Source organism: Hyaena hyaena, unplaced genomic scaffold (assembly GCF_003009895.1).
Source record: "Hyaena hyaena isolate Hyena2069 unplaced genomic scaffold, ASM300989v1 scaffold_584, whole genome shotgun sequence".
Taxonomy (NCBI): domain Eukaryota; kingdom Metazoa; phylum Chordata; class Mammalia; order Carnivora; family Hyaenidae; genus Hyaena; species Hyaena hyaena.
In genome coordinates this window covers 514,208-536,834 of record NW_024081205.1, presented here as the reverse complement: position 1 = coordinate 536,834, position 22,627 = coordinate 514,208, and the positions used below count along the sequence as shown (strand labels likewise).

At 42.1% G+C, this 22,627-nt stretch overlaps 1 protein-coding gene across 1 annotated transcript in view; it reads right to left on the bottom strand.

Annotated features, from left to right (window-relative positions):
* ZNRF1 (zinc and ring finger 1) overlaps positions 1 to 21,612 on the bottom strand; it is a 109,001-nt gene extending 87,389 nt beyond the window's left edge. The window contains exon 1 of the mRNA XM_039256462.1: positions 20,560 to 21,612. Coding sequence (XP_039112393.1) covers positions 20,560 to 20,983 — 424 coding nt within the window. The 5' untranslated portion in view covers positions 20,984 to 21,612. The remainder of the gene's footprint in view (positions 1 to 20,559) is intronic.
* Between the last annotated feature and the right edge of the window lie 1,015 nt (positions 21,613 to 22,627).

Here is a 22,627-nt window from a genome sequence, read left to right as displayed (position 1 = left end):
TTGGTACCCATTCCGTTATACCATAAATACTCAAGATAGACATTTTTAAGAAATGTTATTTTAAACTTTCTGAACAACTTCATTTGGCTTATAATACGTACTATTCTCTGAAATCAACAAGAACAATGTCCCATCTCTGAACAGCAAACTCCAATCCCCAGCCCCCTATAAAGGGCAATGAACAGGGCCAACTCCAGCCAGTTAGTATGGACTGGGAACCCAGAGCCCAGGGTTAAGGAGGACTGAGTCCATGCAGAGTTCCCTAATAAAGAGCGAGGTTAAGTTTTAGCACTGTCTGCCATGTGCAATGAACAATGTTGGGGTCCGTGGCTCTTGCCTCTCTACATAGGCTATTGGGCCCAGTGCTGTTGTGACCTACATTGCTCTTATTCTTGGGTCTATCTGGAGTCCAGTCACGGTGAAACATTGCTATATTTGAAGAAAGTGTGGGTGTTTGTGTGTATGTGGTTGGGGGGAGGAAGAAAGTATCTCTTTTCTTTTCTTGAGAATCTTTAACTGTTCTATAGCAACTCAAAAGAGAATGAGATGACAGTTTAAGGGGGTGGAAAGAGATGACTTCATTACAAGGAATTTCCAACCTGAGTCAAATTTCAAGTAATAAGAACTTGGGCTGGTTTTCTCCAGTTGCCTCCAAACCCATCCTCCGTATTCTCAGTCTAATCACAACTGCATACAATCAGTATCACCATGCAGCAATTTTTCTCCATGTTTCCCAAAATTTATTAAACATCAGGGGTTCGTTTACCTTTCCACTAAACCTGACTTTCTCTCTTCTCATGGCACCAAGTAATAGGTCAGACAAGTAGGCTTCAGCACTCCCATTTCACCCTATAAATCGTTCTTTGAATGTTTAAGGTCCTCTCTGAATTCTTCCTACACATCGATGGTGCAGAATAGTAGTAACTCTAAAGACAGCCTTCTAGATGCTGGGTATCAACAGGCTCATTTGATCCATTTTCTGAAACTTCATACTTACCAATTCTCTATCTACTCTTAAGACTGTGGAAGAGTTCGAAAGAGTACTGCCCAATAGAGCTTTCTGCAATGATGGAAATGTTCTGGATCTGTGCTGTCCAATTATAGCAGTCACCAGCAATTTGTGGCTAGTGAACACTTGAAATGTGGCTAGTGTGACTCAGAAACTAATTTTAAATTTAATTAATTATAACTTAAATAGCCACCTGCGGCTAATGGCTACCGTATTGGACAGTGCAGTCTAGAAGAAAGAGAATAAATTCAGCCTCATGAGAAAATGGAAAGCTCTGAAAGTTTATCCTGAGGAAGAGTTAAGGCTTCTGTGGCCACAGACGCGAATCCTTGTCACAGTTGTGAGGCAGCCCCCCACCCTGAAGAGGGACCCTACTAAAAGGTTTCCCTACATGACTCAGAAGCTGCTCTTCCTCTGGGAGTAGGAACCAAGATGAAGATGGGCTTCCAGCTTCCTGCCTCCCTGCTCTTAGTGCCTGTTTGCTCAATAGAATAATGTCAGTAATAAGGCTCCATGGAATTTTTGAAGAACAGATGGCAAGTAGCCAGCCCCACTTACTTTCTAAAAGAGGAAAACCAGAACCATGTAAGTGAAGAGATTTATTCATTTTTTGTTTGTTTTTATACAGTTGAAGATAATAAGTAAACAATCCACCAACTTGTTCCAAGGAATTTCAAATGTAGTTCAAAGAAATATAGAAATCAATGAATGTGTTAAAAAGCAGGTGAAGAAAGAATTAGTGTGCTGAAAACTGTAGGTAAGAAATTACCCAGAGCACAGCATACACAGCTAAAGAACTGGAAAACACAAAAAGAGTTTCAGAAACATGCAGTATAGAATAAGAAAGTCCAATATATGACATCTAGGATTTCCAAAAGGAAAGATGGAAGAAAATAAAAGAAAAACACAATTTGAAGGGACAAATGGCTGAGAATTCTTCACTTGCTTTGAAAGAAATAAAATCTCAGATTCAAAGACAAACAGTAAAGCAGGATAAATAAAAATAAACCTACATGACAGTACATTTGCTGAATACCATGAACAAAGAGAAGATTAAAAAGAGCAGCTAAGAGAAAAAAATGAATTAAGGGTTGATAAGCAGCCTTCTCAATTACAATAGTAGAAGCTGGAAGGTAATGAAACAGAATAACATCATCCAATTGCTGAGGAAAAAATAACAGCCAACCCAGATTTTTATATCAAGCCAAATTATCAGTCAATGGTTATGACAAATAAAACACTTTTAGGCAAGCAAAACAGAGTTTACAATTAAGAGACTCACTGAAAAAAATTTTAAAGCCTACCTCCAAAAGACAGAAATTAACTCAGATGTATGAAGTATAATGATAACTCAAGAAGTTAGAAAAACACAGTGTACCCCCAAGGTAAGTAGAAGGAAAGATAAGATACGGTTAATAACAGAAAGCAATGAAATGGGGGGGGGGCAGGATAATCAATAAATCAAAAGTTGGTCCTATGAAAATAAACTAATAAAGTAGAGGTCTGGCAAGACTAATCAAGAATAAAATGTGCAAATATTAGGATGGAAAAGGGTACATAATACAGAGAAAGACACAGACATTGCGTTATCAAAACTGACACAAGAATAGAAAACTTGAACATACCAATAATATTGAAGAACTTGAATATTATAAACCTACTCACAAAAAAAACAAAAACAAAACAAAACAAAAAAGGCCTAGGCCCAGACAGTTTTAAAGGAGAATTTTACATGCAAGTTCTACCAACCATTCATAGTACAGATATTTCCTTGTCTCTATCTGTCTCCTCCAGATTCACTTTCCTCTCTGTTCTGTTCTCTATAAGGCTAACAAGTCTGGACAAGATCCCCTCACCTCCTAAACTTCTACTGGGTTCCATCAATGGGAAGCACCAGCAGAAGATGAGGACAAGATGAAAGAGAAGCTGGGGTTCTTATTCCCTGGCTCTCTCTTTACTTTGCTATAGTATGGCAATGGTTCCATTCTTCTATGTAAGGCCACAGTTCTGCGGGACATCTTTCCCAGGGCTAGAGTTTTCACCAGGTTTTATAATGACTTCCCTCCCCTTGTACTTCAGATCTAGGAGTAGCAATAAATTTCCACTATGGCCAATCTCCAGGTGTTTCACCTATCCACTGTTAATTCCTTCAATCCTGCCCACACCTTTGTAAACCTTCTCTTCAATTAAGTTTGATTCGATTACCTCTCTGAGTGCACTGTTTGCAGTCAGAACTGTAATAGGCTTTTATACAAACTCCTCTGGAAAAGAATGAACATATGCATATTCCAAAACTCCTTTTCAAAGTCTACATCAATCTTAATAGCAAGAGAAGAAAAGAAAATTGAGTGAAATTTCATAACATATATGTAGAAATCCCAAGGAGAATATAGATGTATTAAATCTAGCAATGCATAAATATATACATATTTATATACATATTTATACATTGCTATATATATAAATATATATATATTTATACATTGCTAGATTTACTACATATAGATTTTATACAGATTTTAATATATTTGTTATATGTATATATTATACATATATTTATATAGGTATATATATTTATACATTGCTAGATTTAATATATAGATTTTATATATATATATATATATCACAACCAAGTAGGGTTTACTTCAAGAGTATAAAAACGGGTGCCTTGGTGGCTCAGTCAGTTAAGTGTCTGACCTCAGTTCAGGTCATGATCTCATGTGTTTATGAGTTCAAGACCCACATCAGGCTCTCTGCTGTCTGCACAGAGCCTGCTTCAGATCCTCTGTCTCCCTCTCTCTGCCCTTCCCCTGCTCGTGTTCTCTCTGTCAAAAATAAACATTTTTAAAAAAAATATATGTTAAACATTATAAAATCTATTAATGTAATCATTAACAAATGAAAGGGGGAGGACAATCTGAATGAATGCAAGGGAAAAATCTGATAGAACCACCACCTGTAATATTTAATTTAACAAATTAAGAATAGAAGGGAATAAAGGAAAATTATCAAAAACAAACAAAATGGCTCCAGTGCAAGGAGCACTCCCTTTAACAGGAGGAAAACAAGGATGCCCATGATTATAGATTCAAATAAACTTTTTACTGGAGGAACTAGCCAGCAATCTTGAAAGAAAGAGAAGTAACACACAAGAGGATTAGAAAAGAAGAAACTAAATAATCATTATTTATAGATATGATTTTCGGCTTCTCTCTGTAGAGGTTTCCCATTATAACTATTATATCCGTTCTCTTTCTCTATAAGAGTTCAGCAAATTTACTGAATATACAAGAAATTTGAAATGATTTTTTAATTTAAAGCTATTTACAGTAATAACCCAAAAATAAGGTACCTAGTGATAAATCTAACAAAAGGGATTCAAGATCTTTAACAAATTATAAAGCTTTATCCGAAGACATTCAGCAATAACATGAGGTTACATTTACTGATCACTTATTGTCTGCTGGGCACTGTTTTGAATAGTGTGGATATGCCTGTAAACTAGTTTAATTCATAAAATAGTCCCATATGATAGATATTATTAGTCTCACTTTAGAAATTAGTCTCAATTTAGAAATTTAGAAATTGACAAGGATAAATCACTTGCCCAAGATTCCAAAACTAAGAATCAGCTATACTGCAATTCAAATCTAAGGCAGTCTGGCTCCAAGCCTGCAGCCTTAACCACTATCCCACACTGCCTCTCCCAAAAGGGGCATCCCACTCTTCCCATGCAGGCACCTCTGGCTCGGCTGAGTCTTCAAGCCTTCAAGAGAGAGTCTCATGTCATGTTGAGGCAGATTTGGCCTGAACTATGGGCAAGAAGCCCCTATCTCAACAGATGGGATCAGAGCACAAAGTTCAGGAGCAAAAGTTAGAAGTGGATCTACTTCAGTTCTCTGATGAAAACAGATCTCAGCGTTAGATCTAGCTACCCCTTCAGACACCATGTCACTTTTGAGATCCGGCAGTTTTATTTAGGTCTTCCTAGTAACATTTGAGTATTGTGCGTGATGGAAATGCAATCTTTATTTGTATAAACTCTGCAACTTTTCCACAAATCTCAAATTATTTTAAAGCTTTAATATAATGGGGCGCCTGGGTGGCTTAGTCGGTTAAGCATCCGACTTTCGCTTAGGTCATGATCTCGCGGTTCGTGGGTTCGAGCCCCGCGTCGGGCTCTGTGCTGACTGCCGGCTCAGAGCCTGGAGCCTGTTTCAGTCTGTGACTCCCTGTCTCTCTGACCCTCCTCTGCTCACACTGTCTCTCTCTCTCCTAGAAATAAATAAAACATTAAAAAAAAATAAAAATAAAGCTTTAATGATACTGTAAAATTCAGGGCGCCGGGGTGGCTCAGTCATTTGAGCGTCTGACTCTTGATTTTGGCTTGGGTCATGATTTCATGGTTTGTGGGTTTGAGCCCCACATTGGGATTCTCTCTCCCTCTCTCTCTGCCCCTGTCTTGCTAGCACTCTCTCTCTCTCTCTTTCTCAAAATAAACATTTAAAAATTTTTTAAAATATTTTAAAATTCTATTGTATCTGTAAATTCACTCCCATCAGGTTCATAGGTAGACTCAATTTTATAAAGATTGCAACTAATAAACTCAATGTAATTCCAATAAACACTCTAACAGTTTTCTCTCATAGAAGTTGACAAAGCTGATTCTAGGAGCAGAAAGTGCCAAAAATAGCTAACTGGTTTTTGTTGGTTTTATTATTGTTGTCTGTAACATACAGAAAGAACTGTTTATTCTGCTGTTTGCAATACAAAGACATAGGGAAATGTTATTGTTTGTGCAACATAGTTAAGAGACAAAATGTGAAACTGCTCATTAGGGTCAGTGGCCAGATGTCCTGTCATTACGAATACCAGCTATAAACAGAGCAGTCCTAGGACTCTGTACTTCATTTTGCTTATTCTATCCTGATTCCCTTATCTGTCCCCTAGAAAGCTCCACTTAGACAACACAGCTTTGAAACAGAATAACAAGATGAAAGGATTTGCCCTTCCACACAGCAAGATAAAGCTACAGTAATTAAGAAAGTGTTAGCACAAGGATAGACAAATTGACCAATGGTACAGAACAAAAAGCCCAGGAACAAATACAGGCCAGGAAGAAAACTTGATATATGACAGAGGTGGCTTTGCAAATCAGTCGGAAAGGACTTTATCATTCTTCACTTGCTGCTCAGAGAGCTAGTATTCCTGTGGAAAAGAAAATGTATCCTTATCCTACCCCATCCAGACAACTTAACTCTGGGGATTAAAGACTTAAAAAGAAAAGGCAAAATTTAAAAACTTTTAGAAAAAAGTATATGAAACCGATAAGAAAATCTTCCTTAACATACAAAACACATATGATATAAGGAAAAACACTGGAATATTCAATTACATAATTAAGTTAACAAATCACGAAAGAATAAAGAGATAAGCTACAGGAAGAGCCTGGGTGGTTCAGTCGGTTGAGTGTCTGATTCTTGATTTAGGCTCAGGTAATGATCTCTGGGATCAGGCCCCCCGTTGAGCTCCATGCTGGTGGCGCACAGCCTGCTTGAGATTCCCTCTCTCCCTCTGCCCCTCCCCCACTCACTCTCAAAATAAACAAACATTAAAAAAAGAGAGATAAACCACAAACTGGGAGAAATACATCTATATTACATATGACAACAAATAATTATTGTCTGGAAACAAAACAAAAAAAGAAATTCATACAAACTAGTAAGAAAATAAACGATCCAACATAAACATTAAAAGACATGAGCAAGCATTTCCTTTCTATATTTATTTAAAAACATTTTTTAATGTTTTATTTATTTCTGAGAGAGAGAGAGAGAGAGGCAGCGTGAGCAGGGGAGGGTCAGTGAGAGAGGGAGACACAGAATCCGAAGCAGGCTCCAGGCTCTGAGCTAGCTGTCAGCAGAGCCCGAAGCAGGGCTCGAACCCACGAACCGTGAGATCATGACCTGAGCTGAAGTCAGATCCTTAACTGACTGAGCCACCCAGGTATCCCAACATGAACAAGCATTTCATAGAAGAGGAAACATTTTGATTAACTATGTAATACTAATATATTAGTTATATGTGAATACATATTATCAAATACATAAATAAAATCAGAGTGATATACCATTTCATAACCACCAGAGCTTGCCAAAAATTAAAGTATGACGATATCAAGTTTTGGCAAGGACATGGAGGAAGTAAAAATATGCTATTTTGGGAATGTAAATTGGTACAAGCATATTGGAGAGCCACTGGGCAATATCTCATTTAAGCTGAAGATATATATATTCTATGATCCAGCTATTTCACGACTAAGGATGTACCCTAAAAAGACTCTCCTTTGAGTATATAAAGAAATATAGAAAAAATTCTCAAAGCAACGGAAAATAACTTTAATACCCATTATCAGAGAATGGATCAATAAATGGTGATATTTAAAAAACTCTTTAAAACGTTTATTTATTTACTTATTGAGAGAGACAAAGAGTGCTCAAGCAGGGGAGGGCAGAGAGAAAGAATCCCAAGAAGGCTCCACGCTGCCAGAACAGAGCCCAACGCAGGATTTGAACTCATAAACCGTGAGATCATGACCTGAGCTGAAATCAAGACTCCGATGCTTAACTGACTGAGCCACCAAGGAGCCCCGATAAGTGGTGGTATTTGTGATACAGTCACACGACAGAGTGCAACAGTGAAAATGAATGTGTCAACACGAACAATAAGAGATTTAGAGATCTCAAATCCATTTTGAGACATACACAGGGATATGAAAGGACAGAGGCATTATGATAAAGTCTTTATGAATTAAATGAATATTGTTTTAGACAGAAACATGCAATAAAAATATTAACACATAGAGGATGATAAACTGGAGAGTCAGGCAGTGGTTACCTTTGGGGAGGGAAGGAAAAATATGAGAACTGGGTGGATTTATGCAATTACATCTGTAATAGTTTATTCATAAGTCTATTTGATAGGCAAATACATTCTCTCTTTTGAATGTCTAAAATAGATTTTTTTGAAAAGATTTCAAGAGACCAGAGCTCTTATTGTCACCCCATGTGATTTCCTGAAACGTACCAAATTGAGATAGTATAAACCCCTGTGACTCTTCCATTTTTCAATCATAGGACTGAGACTTTAGAGTTCACCTAATACAAGTGAACAGACAGGAAAAGGAAGGGTCAGACCCTATGACAAGATGTACCCTGAGGATCCTCAAGGAAACGGGAGGCAAGGAAATAATTCTTGCTACTTTATAAAAGCGATTATTACCTTGCAGAAAAAGCATCTGATATAGTACAGCTTCCACTCATGATAAAAACCCTCAATAAAGTAGGTCTAGAGGGAACATACCTCAACATACTAAAGGCCATATATGACAAACCCACAGTTAACATCATACTCTATGGGGAAAAACTGAGAGCTTTTCCCCTAAGGTCTGGAAAAAGACAAGGATATCCACTCTCACCACTTTTATTCAACATAGTCCTGGAAGTTCTAGACATAGCAGTTAGACAATAAAAGGAAATAAAAGGCATCCAAGTTGGTAAGGAAAAAGTAAAACCTCCATTATTTGCAGATGGCATGATATTATATACAGAAAACCCTAAAAACCCCACCAAAAATACTATTAGAACTGATAACTGAATTCAGTAGAGTAGAAAGATACAAAAGCAATGTATAGAAATCCATTGTGTTTGTATACACTAATAAAAGTGAAATTAAGAAAACAACTAACATTTTCAATTGCACCAAAAACAATAAAATACCTAGGAATAAACTTAGCCAAAGGGGTGAAAGACCCGTACTCTGAAAACTATAAAACACTGTTGAAAGAAATTCAAGACGACACAAAGAAATGGAAAAGACAGTCCAGGCTCAGAGGTTGGAAGAACAATTATTAAAATGTCTATATTACCCAAAGCAATCTATGCATTTAATGCAATGCCTATCAAAATACCAACAGCATTTTTCACAAAACTAGAACAAACAATTCTAAAATGTGTATGGAACCATAAAAGACCCCAAACAGCCAAAGTAATCTTGAAAAAGAAAAAAACAAAACTAGAGGCATCACAATTTCAGACTTTTCAAGTTATAGTACATAGGTGTACTAATAAAACCGGTATGGTACTGGCATAAAAACAGACACACAGAGGGGCACCTGGCTGGCTCAATCAGAAGGGCATGGGACTCTTGATCTCAAGGTCATGAGTTCGAGCCTCACTTGGGGTGTACAGATTACTTAAATAAACAAAACTTTTTTAAAAAAAGATTAAAAATAGAACTACCCTACAACCCAGTAATCACACTACTGGGTATTTATCAAAAAATACTAATTCAAAGGTATTTGTTTTTTGCGGCATTATTTACAATAGCTAAACTATGAAAGCAGCCCAAGTATCCATAGATAGATGAATGGATAAAGAAGTGACGGTATATATATCCAATGGAGTATAACTCAGCCTTACAAAAGAATAAAATCTTACCGTTTGCAATGATGCAGATGGAGCTAGAGAGTATAATGATAAGCGAAATAAGTGAAACGTGATTTCACTCATATATGGAATTCAAGAAACAAAACAAACGAGCAAAGGGTAAGAGAGAGAGAGAGTCAAACCAAGAAATAGACCCTTAAATATTAGAGAACAAACTGATGGTTACCAGAGAGGAGGTGGGTGTGGGATGGGTAAAACAGGGGCTGGAGATTAAGAGTACACTTACCACAGTGAGCAATGGATGATGCATGGAATCAATATATTGTACACCTGAAACTAATGTAACACTGTATGTTAACCACATTGGAATTAACATTAAAAACTTAATTTAAAAAGTGACCATCTGGGGCGCCTGGGTGGCTCAGTCGGTTAAGCGTCCGACTTCAGCTCAGGTCATGATCTCACGGTTCGTGGGTTCGAGCCCTGCGTCGGGCTCTGTGCTGACAGCTCAGAGCCTGGAGCCTGCTTCTGGTTCTGTGTCTCCCTCTCTCTCTGACCCTCCCCTGCTCACACTGTCTCTCTTTCTCAGGAATAAATAAAACATTAAAAAAAATTTTTTTAAATAAATAAAATAAAAAGTGACCATCTCTTTTTCCATAAGTGTTTTGAACTCCTCAGGAAAAAGATACTTTGTAATTATGGGAACAATTAAAAATGTTAAGCCTCCACTGTATCAGCCAAGAAAATGTAGTCCGCTCAGAGAAGCAGAGTTTCCTCTTGCTCCTTCCTTATTTCAAGGCATTGATCAAAGTCATCCCCGAAGGATGGATCTGTAATCCTACAGGCCGGATAGCTTCAAGGCCCAGAAATCCCCCTCTGAGTCCCCTGTTTGGGCCCTGTTCTCTATGACTGGTTCTTAGGCATCAAACGCTGACTTCCTGTTCCCCTTTATTGAGCTCTGGGGCCTTGGAAGAATTGTTAAGAGGCTTTGAAGAAAAGTACAAAGCCAGGAAAACACGGAGTGGAGACAGCTATGACTTTCCTAAGGAAAGAAAATCTTAACACAGTTGTACTAACCTTTCAGACTTCCCTCTGCCTGTAGCTTACATAAGACAGTGGTTCAGACACAGGACTGAAGAGTTGTAAGCCACTGGAGTTGGGAACAGTGAAAACTCAGGTTTGGTTGGGCAGAGATGTTGAGGATAGCATTCTGGATGCTGACAGCATAATCCTGGCTCGTTCTAAACTCTTACTATCTCTGGCATTTCCTTTTCACCATCCTACAGAGGTTGACTAGGTAATGTGTTCACTTTGAGTGTCATTCTAAATGTTTTATTAGACCTAAAATCTTAAGAGCACTGATGACCTCATATGAGTTGTCTCCTTGTAAAGAGGTCTCATGGTCAGTGCCAAGCACCATGCCCCCATTTCACAATAGAGAAAAAGGAGGCACACTTGTGACTCTTATATTCTCATCATTAGGTCCACAGCCTTCCCTTAACAAGAAACATGATGCTCTTCTTATAAATGGCCTCACGGCCTCCGACCCCAGGCCTCAGTTTCATGATCCTTTCACACTACAATGGTGTTTTAATGAACTGAGTTTGAATGTCAAACTCCAATCTCATTGGTCATGCTACTGTGGCTATTCACTGAGCACAGGCCTCCCCATTCTATTCTGCTGTCCTGCACTTTGAATTCAGGTCTCACTGTCAGCATGGAAAGCACCAGAGTTCTGATATGGCAGCCTCTGGTTATGTTCCACCCAGGGATTTATCATCCACAACCTACTCAAATCCCTCCCCCAACAGCTACCAAAAATTCCCCTGGTGAGAAATGCTATTATGAGAAGGAGTGGCTGCTTTGTGACTCACACTGTTTCATTAAAAAGATTTTTTTTTCAAACAAATTTTCAGTAGAAGAATCCAAAGGTTTTCCAAAGCCACAGCAAAAACAGAACAGCTCACAATACTATTTCTCAAAGGTCTGCCACTTCATAGGCGATTCCTATACCTCAAAATACTGGAGATGCTTAGATTCACTATCCTTTTATGCTGTGCTTGGCCTCTGGGATGAGAGAGGAGGCAGGGAATAGATGAATTAAACACAGCCAACAAGACTGGGCTGGTCAGATATTAACATGGAAGGCAGCTAGCGTGCAAGCCAGCCCTCACCACAGGTATTAGACTTGCCAGAGTTCTCCAGGGCAACTGGCTGCAATGGTATGAATACTTTAGTCACATCTGACCAGGATTGAGGAAAACTAATAATATATGGTGTACATGGGTATTTGGTGATGCTTGTTATAGGAGTGGCGTTATAACAAAGTTTCTCCAGAAAACTGACTTAGATGGTATTCTATCTTAGTGGGCGTTAAAACTGTAAATGATCTAAGTAGAAGAGAACAGTATCACAAAAAGTTAATATTTACGGTAGGCAACTACTTCATTGGTTTGAGTTGGAATCCCAAGGACTCCCTCGAATCCTTGTAGGATTCCCAGAGTACTCAGGCAGGCAGCAGGATCAAAGAATTCTAATGGCCCTCACTAAGGAAAAGCAGCCTCTTAGCAGGAAAAAAAAAAAAAAGTATTACTGGAGAAGAAACAAATGAAAATATCTCCAAAGAGTTGAGAAATGTGGGCAAAATGACCAAAATGGCTGGAGGCTAGTGTTCTGGGTTCGCCTACCTCTGTCCCAAATCACTGGGTGACTCCAGACTTAAGTTTTTCCCAAATGCTAACAAATCAACTTTGACCTTAAAAGATACTGTAGTGACCAATTTTAGAACAACTCCTTGTGAAGTATGACTTATTTAATTATACTTTTTATTTTAGAGGGCTAAAGGTACTACTGACGAGAAAGTTGGAGCCAAGCTATGACAAGTCTAATTCACGAAGATCAAGATGACTACATAGTCCTAAATATAAGGTGGGGTTTCTCCAAAAATTCAGGTATCATCTTACAGCTAAAGTCCACATTAAGTCTCTGAGAATGGAGCATTTTTTAAAAATGCTTTACTTTCAGCAAAAAAATACTCTAATGTAACACACATTTAATAATTATGAGGAGGACATTTCGGTCACCAATGCTGGCTATCATAAACAAGGCTTTAAAAATCATTTAAAATAGGGCGCCTGGGTGGCTCAGTCAGTTAAGCGTCCGACTTCAGCTCAGGTCATGATCTTATAGTTCGTGGGTTTGAGCCCCGTGTTGGGCTCTGTGATGACAGCTCAGAGCCTGGAGCCTGCTTCGGATTCTGTGTCTCCCTCTCTCTCTGACCGTCCCCTGCTCACGCTGTCTCTCTCTCTCTTTCTCTCTCAAAAATAAATAAAACGTTTAAAAGAACATTTAAAAATCACTTAAAATAGCACTGAGTATCAATACTGCGGAGCTCAGGGACATAGAAGACCAAGGGTTAAAACTGTTCCTCATCTTTCCTTATGGGTATTTGTGGCTTGGGATAAATTTTACAGAGACAAGATTACCAAAGCAGTGGATCATGCTTCTAGACAAGAGTGTTCAATGACCAGAAAGAAAAGCGGCCCTAGGGACGACAGAGATACTGAAGCCAAATATTCACATGAAGAGTCTGAAAAACAGTTTTATCTTTTGAGACTCTCATTGAGAAGATAGAGGACCACTTGTATTAGGATATAGGAGGAATTTTTAACAAGCACTTGACTGGAACCACAGAGAAATGATCCTCTGCTCTAGCCCAGAAACAGGGTTTAGGAAAGAAGTAAGAGGATCAGTAAAGAGGAAGGAGGAAGTACCATCCATGTAGCAGCCCCATGAAGAAAACCTTGAGTTTGTTAATTCCACAGAAAAACTGAGGAAGAAGGGAAAATCTCCCATAAGCTGCAATATTCAGAATATAGTATACTGGAGGCACTTAATAAATACCAACTGAATAAATAAGTCTCTTAGCTAAACAGATCTCCATATGCACGCCCTAAAAGTCTCCTATTTGGGGGTCTGTAAGAGCAAGGGAAAAATAGGTATTTTGTCCATTTAAAGTCTGGATTCATTCTAGGATCTCAGACTTGTCTAGCTGCTGGCTGGGGATACACAAAAGAGGATGTTGCTCTGTAAGCCCTTCAGTAGCACAAGCAGCCAAAGGCAGCTGTGCCTTAGGATGAAAACTCAGGGGGAAGACAAGCAGAGAAGGAAAGGAGACACTGCCACAATGACCTGTTCTGAGCCCGCTTCAATTCTCAGGACCAAGGTAGACAGGCTCACACCTCTCTCCTGGAGAAAAATGCTTAGTTCCACGTAAAAGAAAACCGTCTAACAATGAGCAATGCTCTCGCTGGGTGACGCTACCCTCTGGGAGCAGGTGAAAGGAAGATTTGTAAGGATCCTGCTTAGGAGATACTTGATCGGTTTAGTAATACTGAGAAGCATGCTAATGAGTGTATGATAAAAGCATTTAGAGTTCTTTCTCTGGGAAGAGAATTTTCAGAATCATTTGTTACAAATTTAGATTGTTGGGTCTCTTAGTTCCACTGAATTCTGAGAGTGAGGTCCAGTCATCTGCATTGTTAACAAGCCCTCTAGAGAATAGTGGGCAGAGTCAAGCTTGAAAACCCTTTGAACCATTCACAGAAATCAGGGGAACTCTTGGTGTATCTGCTGCCTTCTTGTTATGGATCCAAAGAGTGCACTAGAAATTATATTGCCTCCTTTAACTTGGTGTTTACAGGGACCCAGTGAATTACCCCCTTCCTCTTTACTTCCAACAGAGGAAGGTTGTATTCTCAATTCTAACAACTCCAGGGAGATCTCAAGGTAAACAGTCTCTTCAATCGAGAAGCTACCCCAGCTGCTGCTTTAAGATTAAACTTGGCTCAGGGCACCTGGATCACTCAGGCGGTTAAGCATCTGACTCTTGGTTTTGGCTCAGGTCATGATCTCATGGTACACTGGGGACTGAGCCCCACTTTGGGCTCTGAGCCAGCAGCCCAGAGCCTGCTTGGGATTCTCTGTCTCCCTCTCTCTTTGCCTCTCCCCCGCTCAAGTTCTCGAGCTCTCTCGTTCAAAAATAAATAAATAAAAATGTAAAAAGATAAATAAACATTCAAAAAAAGATTTTAAAAAAGGATTAAACTTGGCTCTTTATTTGCTTCTCACTTGAAGGCTGCTGGTCTTCAGTTTATTCAATCATACCCACAATCCACCCCTCAAATATCAAAACCAGGAACCCTGGGGCACCTGGGTGGCTCAATCAGTTAAGCATCTGACTCATGAGCTCCTAGATCATGAGTTGGAGCCCCGCATTGGCTCCGCTGTCAGCAGAGAGCCTGCTTGGAATTTTCTCTACCTCTCTCACTGCCCCTACCCCACTCATGTTCTCTCTCTCTCTCTCCATCTTTTCTCTCTCAGAATAAATAAATAAACTTAAAAAAAAATACATAAATAGAAAGAGCCCAAATGTCCATCGATAATGAGTATATAAAGAAGATGTGGTATATATATATGTATATACACACACACAATGGAGTATTACTTGGCAATCAAAAAGAACGAAATCTTGCCATTTGAACTATGTGGATGGAACTAGAGGGTATTATGCTAAGTGAAATTAGTCAGAGAAAGACAAATACCATGACTTCATTCATATAAGGACTTTAAGATACAAAACAGATAAACAAGGGAAGGGAAGCAAAAATAATATAAAAACAGGGAGGGGGACAAAAACATAAGAGACTCTTAAATATGGAGAACAGAGGGTTTCTGGAGGGGTTGTGGGAGGGGGATTGGGCTAAATGGGTAAAGGGCACAAAGAAATCTACTCCTGAAGTCATTGTTGCACTATATGCTAACTAACTTGGATGTAAACTGAAAAAACAAATTAAAGCAACAACAACAACAAACCAGGAACGCAACTGTTGCACTCAAGGATAAATCTTTGTCCTTATGAGAAAAGAAGATTCAGAAGTGAAAATTGCTGGGTCTCCAAGAAGTCCCTTCTCATACTCAAACCTAGGCCCACAGGAACCACTAAGAACAATTTGATACAGACTAGGCCATGACAAAGCTTAGAAAAGAAACAAATGGTAATTTATACTCATTTAGCATTCTAAAAGGCTGGGATTAGGATTTAGGTTTTGAGCTAACTTCGAGATTCTAGTACTACAACCTCAGTGACCCACCGTCATTAAAAATGCCCCTATTTAAGGGTTAGAGAAGCGAGACTTGTCCATTTAAGTTACTACCACCACCTCTCTACGAATTTGTTTCCAATTCTGAAGCTGTCAAAATTGAGGTTTAGTTTTCTAACTGGATCTGCCAAAATGTTAGTGCCCAATAAGCTTGGGTTGAATAATCGCATTTGTAAAATACAAAGCATGTTCCTTTTCCCAAAAGGCACTAGAGGTGTATTTCTTTGGTGCAGAGTGGACTGGCTCAGAGTATTCCTTATGACATATTTGGGGTGTGTCTTTGTTTAATAGCAAAATGTACACATCCCCTAAAACAAACACCTGAAGAGTGAAACCACTGTATCTTCCAACACCCTTCAAACCTCAATGAGGAAGAGTTGACTGTGACCTTCAGTAAATCATCGGCTTCTCAAGGGAACTTTTTTTTACTTTACAGAAAATAAGCCCTCATGGTAACAGAGAACTAAAAACTTTGCTTTACAGAAAAATTTCCATTAAAAATATAATTTTTGCAGAGCAGGAGACCCATCATGGTCTTTGAAGACCACAAAATGCTTTCTTTTCCTTCCCCAGAAACCATGTAAAGGACCTTTACCTCTCACACACCTGTGGGAGGCACAGGGAGGCTTTCGGATCCACTCCAATAATTGGACTGGCAACTTTCCTTAATTATTTAAGTAAAAACAATTAAATCACTTGAGAACACTTGCATGGAAGCAAAATGGAATCCATGAGATATCTTGCTAGCATGTTAAAGATTTATCAAAAGTTACCTTCGATCAGCCCCAGTTGAAGACTTGGCGACAATAGAGAACAGTTTACATTTTTCTGAATATGCACGTGTATACATACACATGACTAAGAAACTGGACTGAAACCCTCAGTGACATTTTATACCAGGACCCAGAAAACAGGCAACCTCTTCTTTCTAACATGGTGGATCCTCTATGTTCCCCCCCCAACCCCACCAACATCTAGTAATCCACGTTCTGAGATAAACAGGACCGCCAAAAAAAAGAATGACCAGACCTCCAGAACACCACTCAGAAGACCCTTAGGGGATTAAACACCTTAAAGGGAAATTTACATCTTAATGTGGAAAGAAAGGGACACTAACTCTCATCTTATAAAGCAGTTCTTCTCAATGGCCTTCAAGATTATCAACGGACTGTCAACGTAGGTCAGATTTCAATAGAGAGCACTAGCAGCCACTCTGGGGGAACAGTTCACACAGTTCTAAATCTCTCTGCCCAGCAAATTCTGCAGAGATGAAAGGCAGAGGACTATCAGAGAAGTGCCCCTACAGGAAGACCGCTTTCCCTTTGTATGTTATTTGGCTTTTGTAAACACTATCCCATGAGACCCTCGCCATGACTCTGAAAGGTAAGCAGGACAGGTATTATCTCCGTCTTACAGGTGACAAACCGGTGACTCTGAGGCTAGATGACTCACTTGCCCAAGGTCACAAGTCAGGCAGTTAACTGGTAGCCCAAACAGTAGATGAGCCTAGCCCTGTGACTCGGAGGCCAGTACGATTTCCAGGAAACTCCCCAGCTTCCCTGTGTTTCAGGATGACAGGCAGTGGCGTGTAATGGTTAGGAGCCCCGGTTCTAACACTGGAGACCTACGTCCCAACCCCAGCTCTACCACCTCTTAGCTATTTGACCTTGTGGAGGCTCCTTACCCATGTCCTATATCTCAGTCTCCTCGCCTGTAAAACGGGAATAAAAACGTCTACCTCTTAGAGTTACCGTGACAATTAAATGAGAAGATGGACACGAGGCACTCCAATTCATTCACTTGACAAATCTCTGTGCCAGGCACGCACAGTGCCAGAGATACAACAGGGAGCAAGAGGCACAGTCCTGCTCTCACGGAGCTCCTTAGTCAAACTAAATAGAAAAAGTAAAGGGATAAATAAAACTTATAAAGTGTGTTAAGTGCTGTTACGGTGAGTGACTGTGGAGAGATTAACATGAGGGAGGCCATTTTTAAGAGTGGCCTCTGAGGAGAAATTTAAGGTGAGCTCTAAGGGATCAGAATGAGCTATTCCATGTACAGAAAGGAAGGAAAGGCATTCCAATTACAGGGACCAGGGTGTGCAAGGGTCACAACCTGGGGAAGGGCAGGAACTGAGAGAAGACATGTGATGGCTATGTATCCTCACAGGCTTTGGGGAACAACCTTGACAGGCTGGCTGCCAAATATTTCCACATCTATTTTAAAAATAACAAAGATGAGGCTCCAGAGAGGTGACGTGTCTTACCCAAGGTCACAGCTACTCCCAGGAGGGGCTAAGACCCCAGTATTCTACCTCTAGATACAACTTCGCGCACACTGCGGAAGCTTCGTGCACACTGAACTCCCCCTCTTATTTCACTGACAACTGATTTCTGTGCCCAGGAAGAGTTCCAAAAGCACCTTAAAAACACAAGCAACAACATCATATCAACTTCTAGGCATCAACTCAACTGTGCGCCGAAATCCTTATGCTTCCACTCTTATGACACAAGAGCGAAAACTGCTTGGACCTTACTCAAAGGCTCCAAAATAGAAACAAGTTTCTCCTCTTGCAGCAACAAACAAGAGAGGAAAGGGATGTCCTGGAAGGAAGATCCTGTGGCCTGTTCCGGAAAGTGAGACAGAACTACCATTGCATAAAAGTGGAAATACGAAGGTTCATCTCAAACGAACTGCAAAGGAAAAACTACTTTATTTGAATAAAAGAATGAATCCCTAAAACTACGTGGCTTTCAATCAGGATGGTGCCCACCCTCCCCCCTCCACCTGTACCAAGAACATTTGGACACTTTGTGGAAGCATGTCGTAGGCAGCACTAGGTATACCCAGTGTCTTACAAAAGGACCGGATGGTCCTACAAAGAATTTCTTACCTGGGGACCTGGCTGGCTCAGCCCATAGAGCATGAGACTCTTGATCTTGGGGTCCTGTGTTTCAAACCCACGTTGGGCATAAAGATTACTTTAAACCACGTGTGTGTGCGTGCATAAATAATTTAAAAAAAGAATGTATTACCCAAAATATTAGGAGCAGCCTCACACACACTTTATTATCAGTCCCAAAGGGATTAATATGCCCCAACTCCTGGATTCTCATGGTTCAGTGGCTCCTCCTATGCTCACCACAGCTGGATGAAAAAAAATTAAAGTCAGGTTTTACAGCTGAAGAGTCTGAAATTTTGGAATCCAACTGTAAGTTCATAACTCCAACATGGAACCTGGTACCCGGTGGAATAAGGGAAAAAGAGTTTCTAGTAAGAGACAGATAAGAAATTTTAGCAAAATGCAAATCCTTTCCCAGACAAGGGTCTCTAAGATTACATTTGTTTTGCAAACATACAAAATTCTGTGATTTTAGAGAATCTTATAGTGTTTTTCAGCTTAAAGTCAGATACTAATGACGGTTCTTTCAAAAACTTAACCTCAGTCATCTCACAAATACAGCTAACTCTTTCTGGACCAAAATTTTGTTAGAAAAAAATTTTAACTTCAAGATGTCTAAAAATGATCAAATATCTTGAAGCACCCAAAGCAGTCACACCTTGCATCTCATTCAGAGCAGAGAACTGATGCAGGTGGAGGAAGCTAGAGGTCTGTTCAGGGATTAAAATACCATTTTAACAATTCAAAAGCCACTTTGCAGTGTTACTCTAAATTAGTCACTATTTCCCCCTCAAAAAATTATTTCACAAATTAAAGTTTATAAAAATTGAGACAAAAGCCAGATGCCAGACAATTACCAGAAATTCAAAAAGATCCAAAAAGTCTACCCTATTTCACAATAGTTGAACCAGTGATCCAATAGACCCTCCATAAAGCAATCTTTCTTCTTTCTACACAATACCTAGATTTTCTTAACTCTCTCAAAGAAGTCTGAATATGTTAACTTCTTCACTCCAACTTGCCAATTGGCAAATAGAGGTCCCACACCCCTTTTGACCAATTTTCTAGAAGCCGAACCTGGCTTCTCAGGTTAGCTGAGCAGATAGACCTGTTTTCCTCCAGTGCCTTCTCTGCCCTGCCAGTCAGGGGCCGGGAAACCCTCCTCCAGCTTTTTGCTGGCCTGTCACCAGAAGTTCACAAAATGAATTTGTCCATATTCTTTGAATCCTCCTCTTCCCCTGTAATGTACCAACAGCCAGGCAATCAAGTTCCCCCTCCCCATTACAAAAGATACAGATCGCCAGGAAGACCTAGCCCTTAGCATGGAGGGGAAGAAAAAAGATGGAGGGATGCGAGAGTCATGGAGCCAAACCTACTGCATGCAGCACCCGCCACCAGAGCCCAGGTCCTGCAAAGCCTCAGAGGGAGGCTCCCTGGCGAGGCCCTCCATTCAGCAGGCCACACCTGTCTATGCCAGCAGCCTTCCGGCTGCTCCATTTTTAACAATTCGAACAGATCTCCGGTAGGAGATTGGCAAAATTGGGCACCCCCTTTTCCCAGCAGAAGTGAGAGCCCTAATCCAAACAACACTTGTCCCCAATTTTCTTTCTTCTCACACTCTTTGTTCGAGAGATACTGCTTGGTCAAACGGGGTCTCTCTCTCTGTTATCGGCGAGGCAGGCACAATGCTGCAGTGACAGAAAGGAAGCATCGAGGCCGACTTGTTATAAGCCAGACAAGACCTCCTTTCTGAGGATGGTGATGCCAATAAATGGGACTTCAATAGGCAGGTTTCTCTCCGCTCATCCACAAGTGAACCAACGCCTTAAGTCCTAAAACGCCCGGCCCCGCAGCCTCGCAGGAAGCCTCTTTTCTGGAGGATAGATATCCCATTCATCCCCAGGAACCAAAGGGAAAGCAGACAGATGCAGGTCGCGCACTCCACATCCAAATCTTCGCAAGCGCGCGAAGGTCTGGGGCGCCCCGGCGCGCCCTCCCTTGCACTCCACCCTCCGAGGCCTCCACCGCCCGCGGACTCACCACTGTGCGAGCTGAACCACCTGGGTGCGATGTGCAGAGGTAGAGCATCCGCCAGCGAGGCTCGGGAGCCCAGGTACAGCATCCCGTCTCTATGGTGACCGCCGCCGGTCTCCTGGTAACCATTGCCATGGGCATAGGTGGAGTCGGACGCAGACCCTCCGCCGCCGGGCGCCCTCTCCGAGTCGCCTGTCCCCCGGGAGGCGGGGGTGTAGAGGCCAAAGGACACCCCCCCGGCCGTGCTGGGGTCCATGCCCATGCCCGCCACCGAGCTGACCGAGCGGCTGCGCAGCCCCATGGCCCCGCCGCCCGCCCGATAGTGCCCAAAGTGGGGCGCCCCTCCCGGCGGGGGCACGGCGCTGTCATCGGTGGAGACCCCCGGAAAGGGGCCCCGGGAGCGGGCCGCCGTGCTCTGCTTGCCCCCCATGCTCGCCCGGGCCCCGGTGGGGCGGGAAACTGGAGGCCGAGACCCTCCCCCACTTCTCAGCAGCGGGGGGAGGATTGGGCGAGCATAAAGGGGGAGGGAGTCAAAAAGGAGACCGGGAAGAAAATGAGGGGAAAAAAAGAAAAAAGAAAACCCGCGGCTCGGAAGAGGCAGGCGGGCGGGGATCCCAAACTAAGAATTTAAAACGATCCAATCCAAACGCATGTTTCCCCTCAAGGTCCAAAGAGGCGCAGTCCGGCGCGGTCTCGGCGCGCCACAGGCCGCCCCCGGGCTCCCGAAAGCCGGGGGAGCCGCAGGGAAGGAGGGAGGGAGGCGGCGGGCGGGCGCAGGGAGGCGCCGGAGGAGGCCGCCCGCCGGACAGGAGGAGGCGGAGGAGGGCTGGGGGCGCCGGGCGCGTCCCCCGCCTCAGGTCGCCGCGACCATGGACGCCGGCCCGGACCCCTCCAGGCCTCCGGCGGGCTGCGGCGCTGGACTGCCAGGCGGAGCTCGGGAAGCCGCGGTCGCGTCGCGTCGCGCTCTCGCTCCAGCCGCCGCCGGCCCTGCCAGCCGCTCCGCCCCGCTTGGTCCCGGGCTGCGCTCGCCGGCGCTCCTCGCCGCCGTGGAGACAATGGAGGGCGGCAGAGCGCAGGCGCGGCCCGCGCCCCCTCCCCTCCCCCCCGCCGGGTTAACCCCTTCGCGGCCCCTGCGGCGCCGGGCAGCTGACGACCCGGCGGTCCGCACCCACCCACCCACCCACCCTACCCGACAGGCCTGTGACCTGAGTGCCTCGAGCCACGGGGTTCAGGAACAGAAGCCAGGCTTTTCACAGCAAGCACTCTTTAAGTCCCCGAAAATGGCTAATTATCGAGGGGGAACCACCTATGGGAGGAGGGGCGGCGATGGTTCAAGGGGCTGGGAAGGCAACGCCAGGAAGAATGAAAATTACTCAAGACGCCTACCTGGCTCTGAGGGTCACTGGTCAAGCCTCCCTCTCAACACAAATTTGCCCCCACAGCACCCTCTGGTGGACGTGCTGTCCATTCTTTCCGGAGGTTTCCCATCCAGGAACCCCTAAGATTAGGAAGCTTAGCATTTGGGGGATTTTTAGCTCTTTGGGGGTACAGAGCACACTGGGGCACTTTTGACTCCGGATTTTGCTGAGAATAGATCAGAACTTCCTCAGTGGGGCTTATGCAATGGGTAGATTCCATAGCTAAAATGTGATCGTGAAAATCACCAGGTGTACGACAGAAAGTGAAAAGATACACAAATGGAACAAATAACATAGCTAGAACGGGTGATTTTAGAATGTTCCTAGTCCAAGGCAAGTCCTCTGTTTGCTTACCTTTTATTGCACCATAGTGGGACATAGTGTGTACTCAATAAATATATATCGATCAAGTCTGACATATTCACATCCATCCATCCATTCAACAACTATTTTTCAAATGCTGGGTGCTGGCTATGAGCATCACTCAGTCCCTTGCCTGACTTTCTTGCTCTAAATGTCCCCAGATACCTCCACATCAAGGAGCCAAAGCAGTGTAGAAAGATTTAAAAGAAAACCCTCCAAAAGAAGAGCTGGTCTGTCACAATTATTCACTGTCCCAGTGTGAGCAGCTTAGAAGGAAACAGGAGAAAGACTAT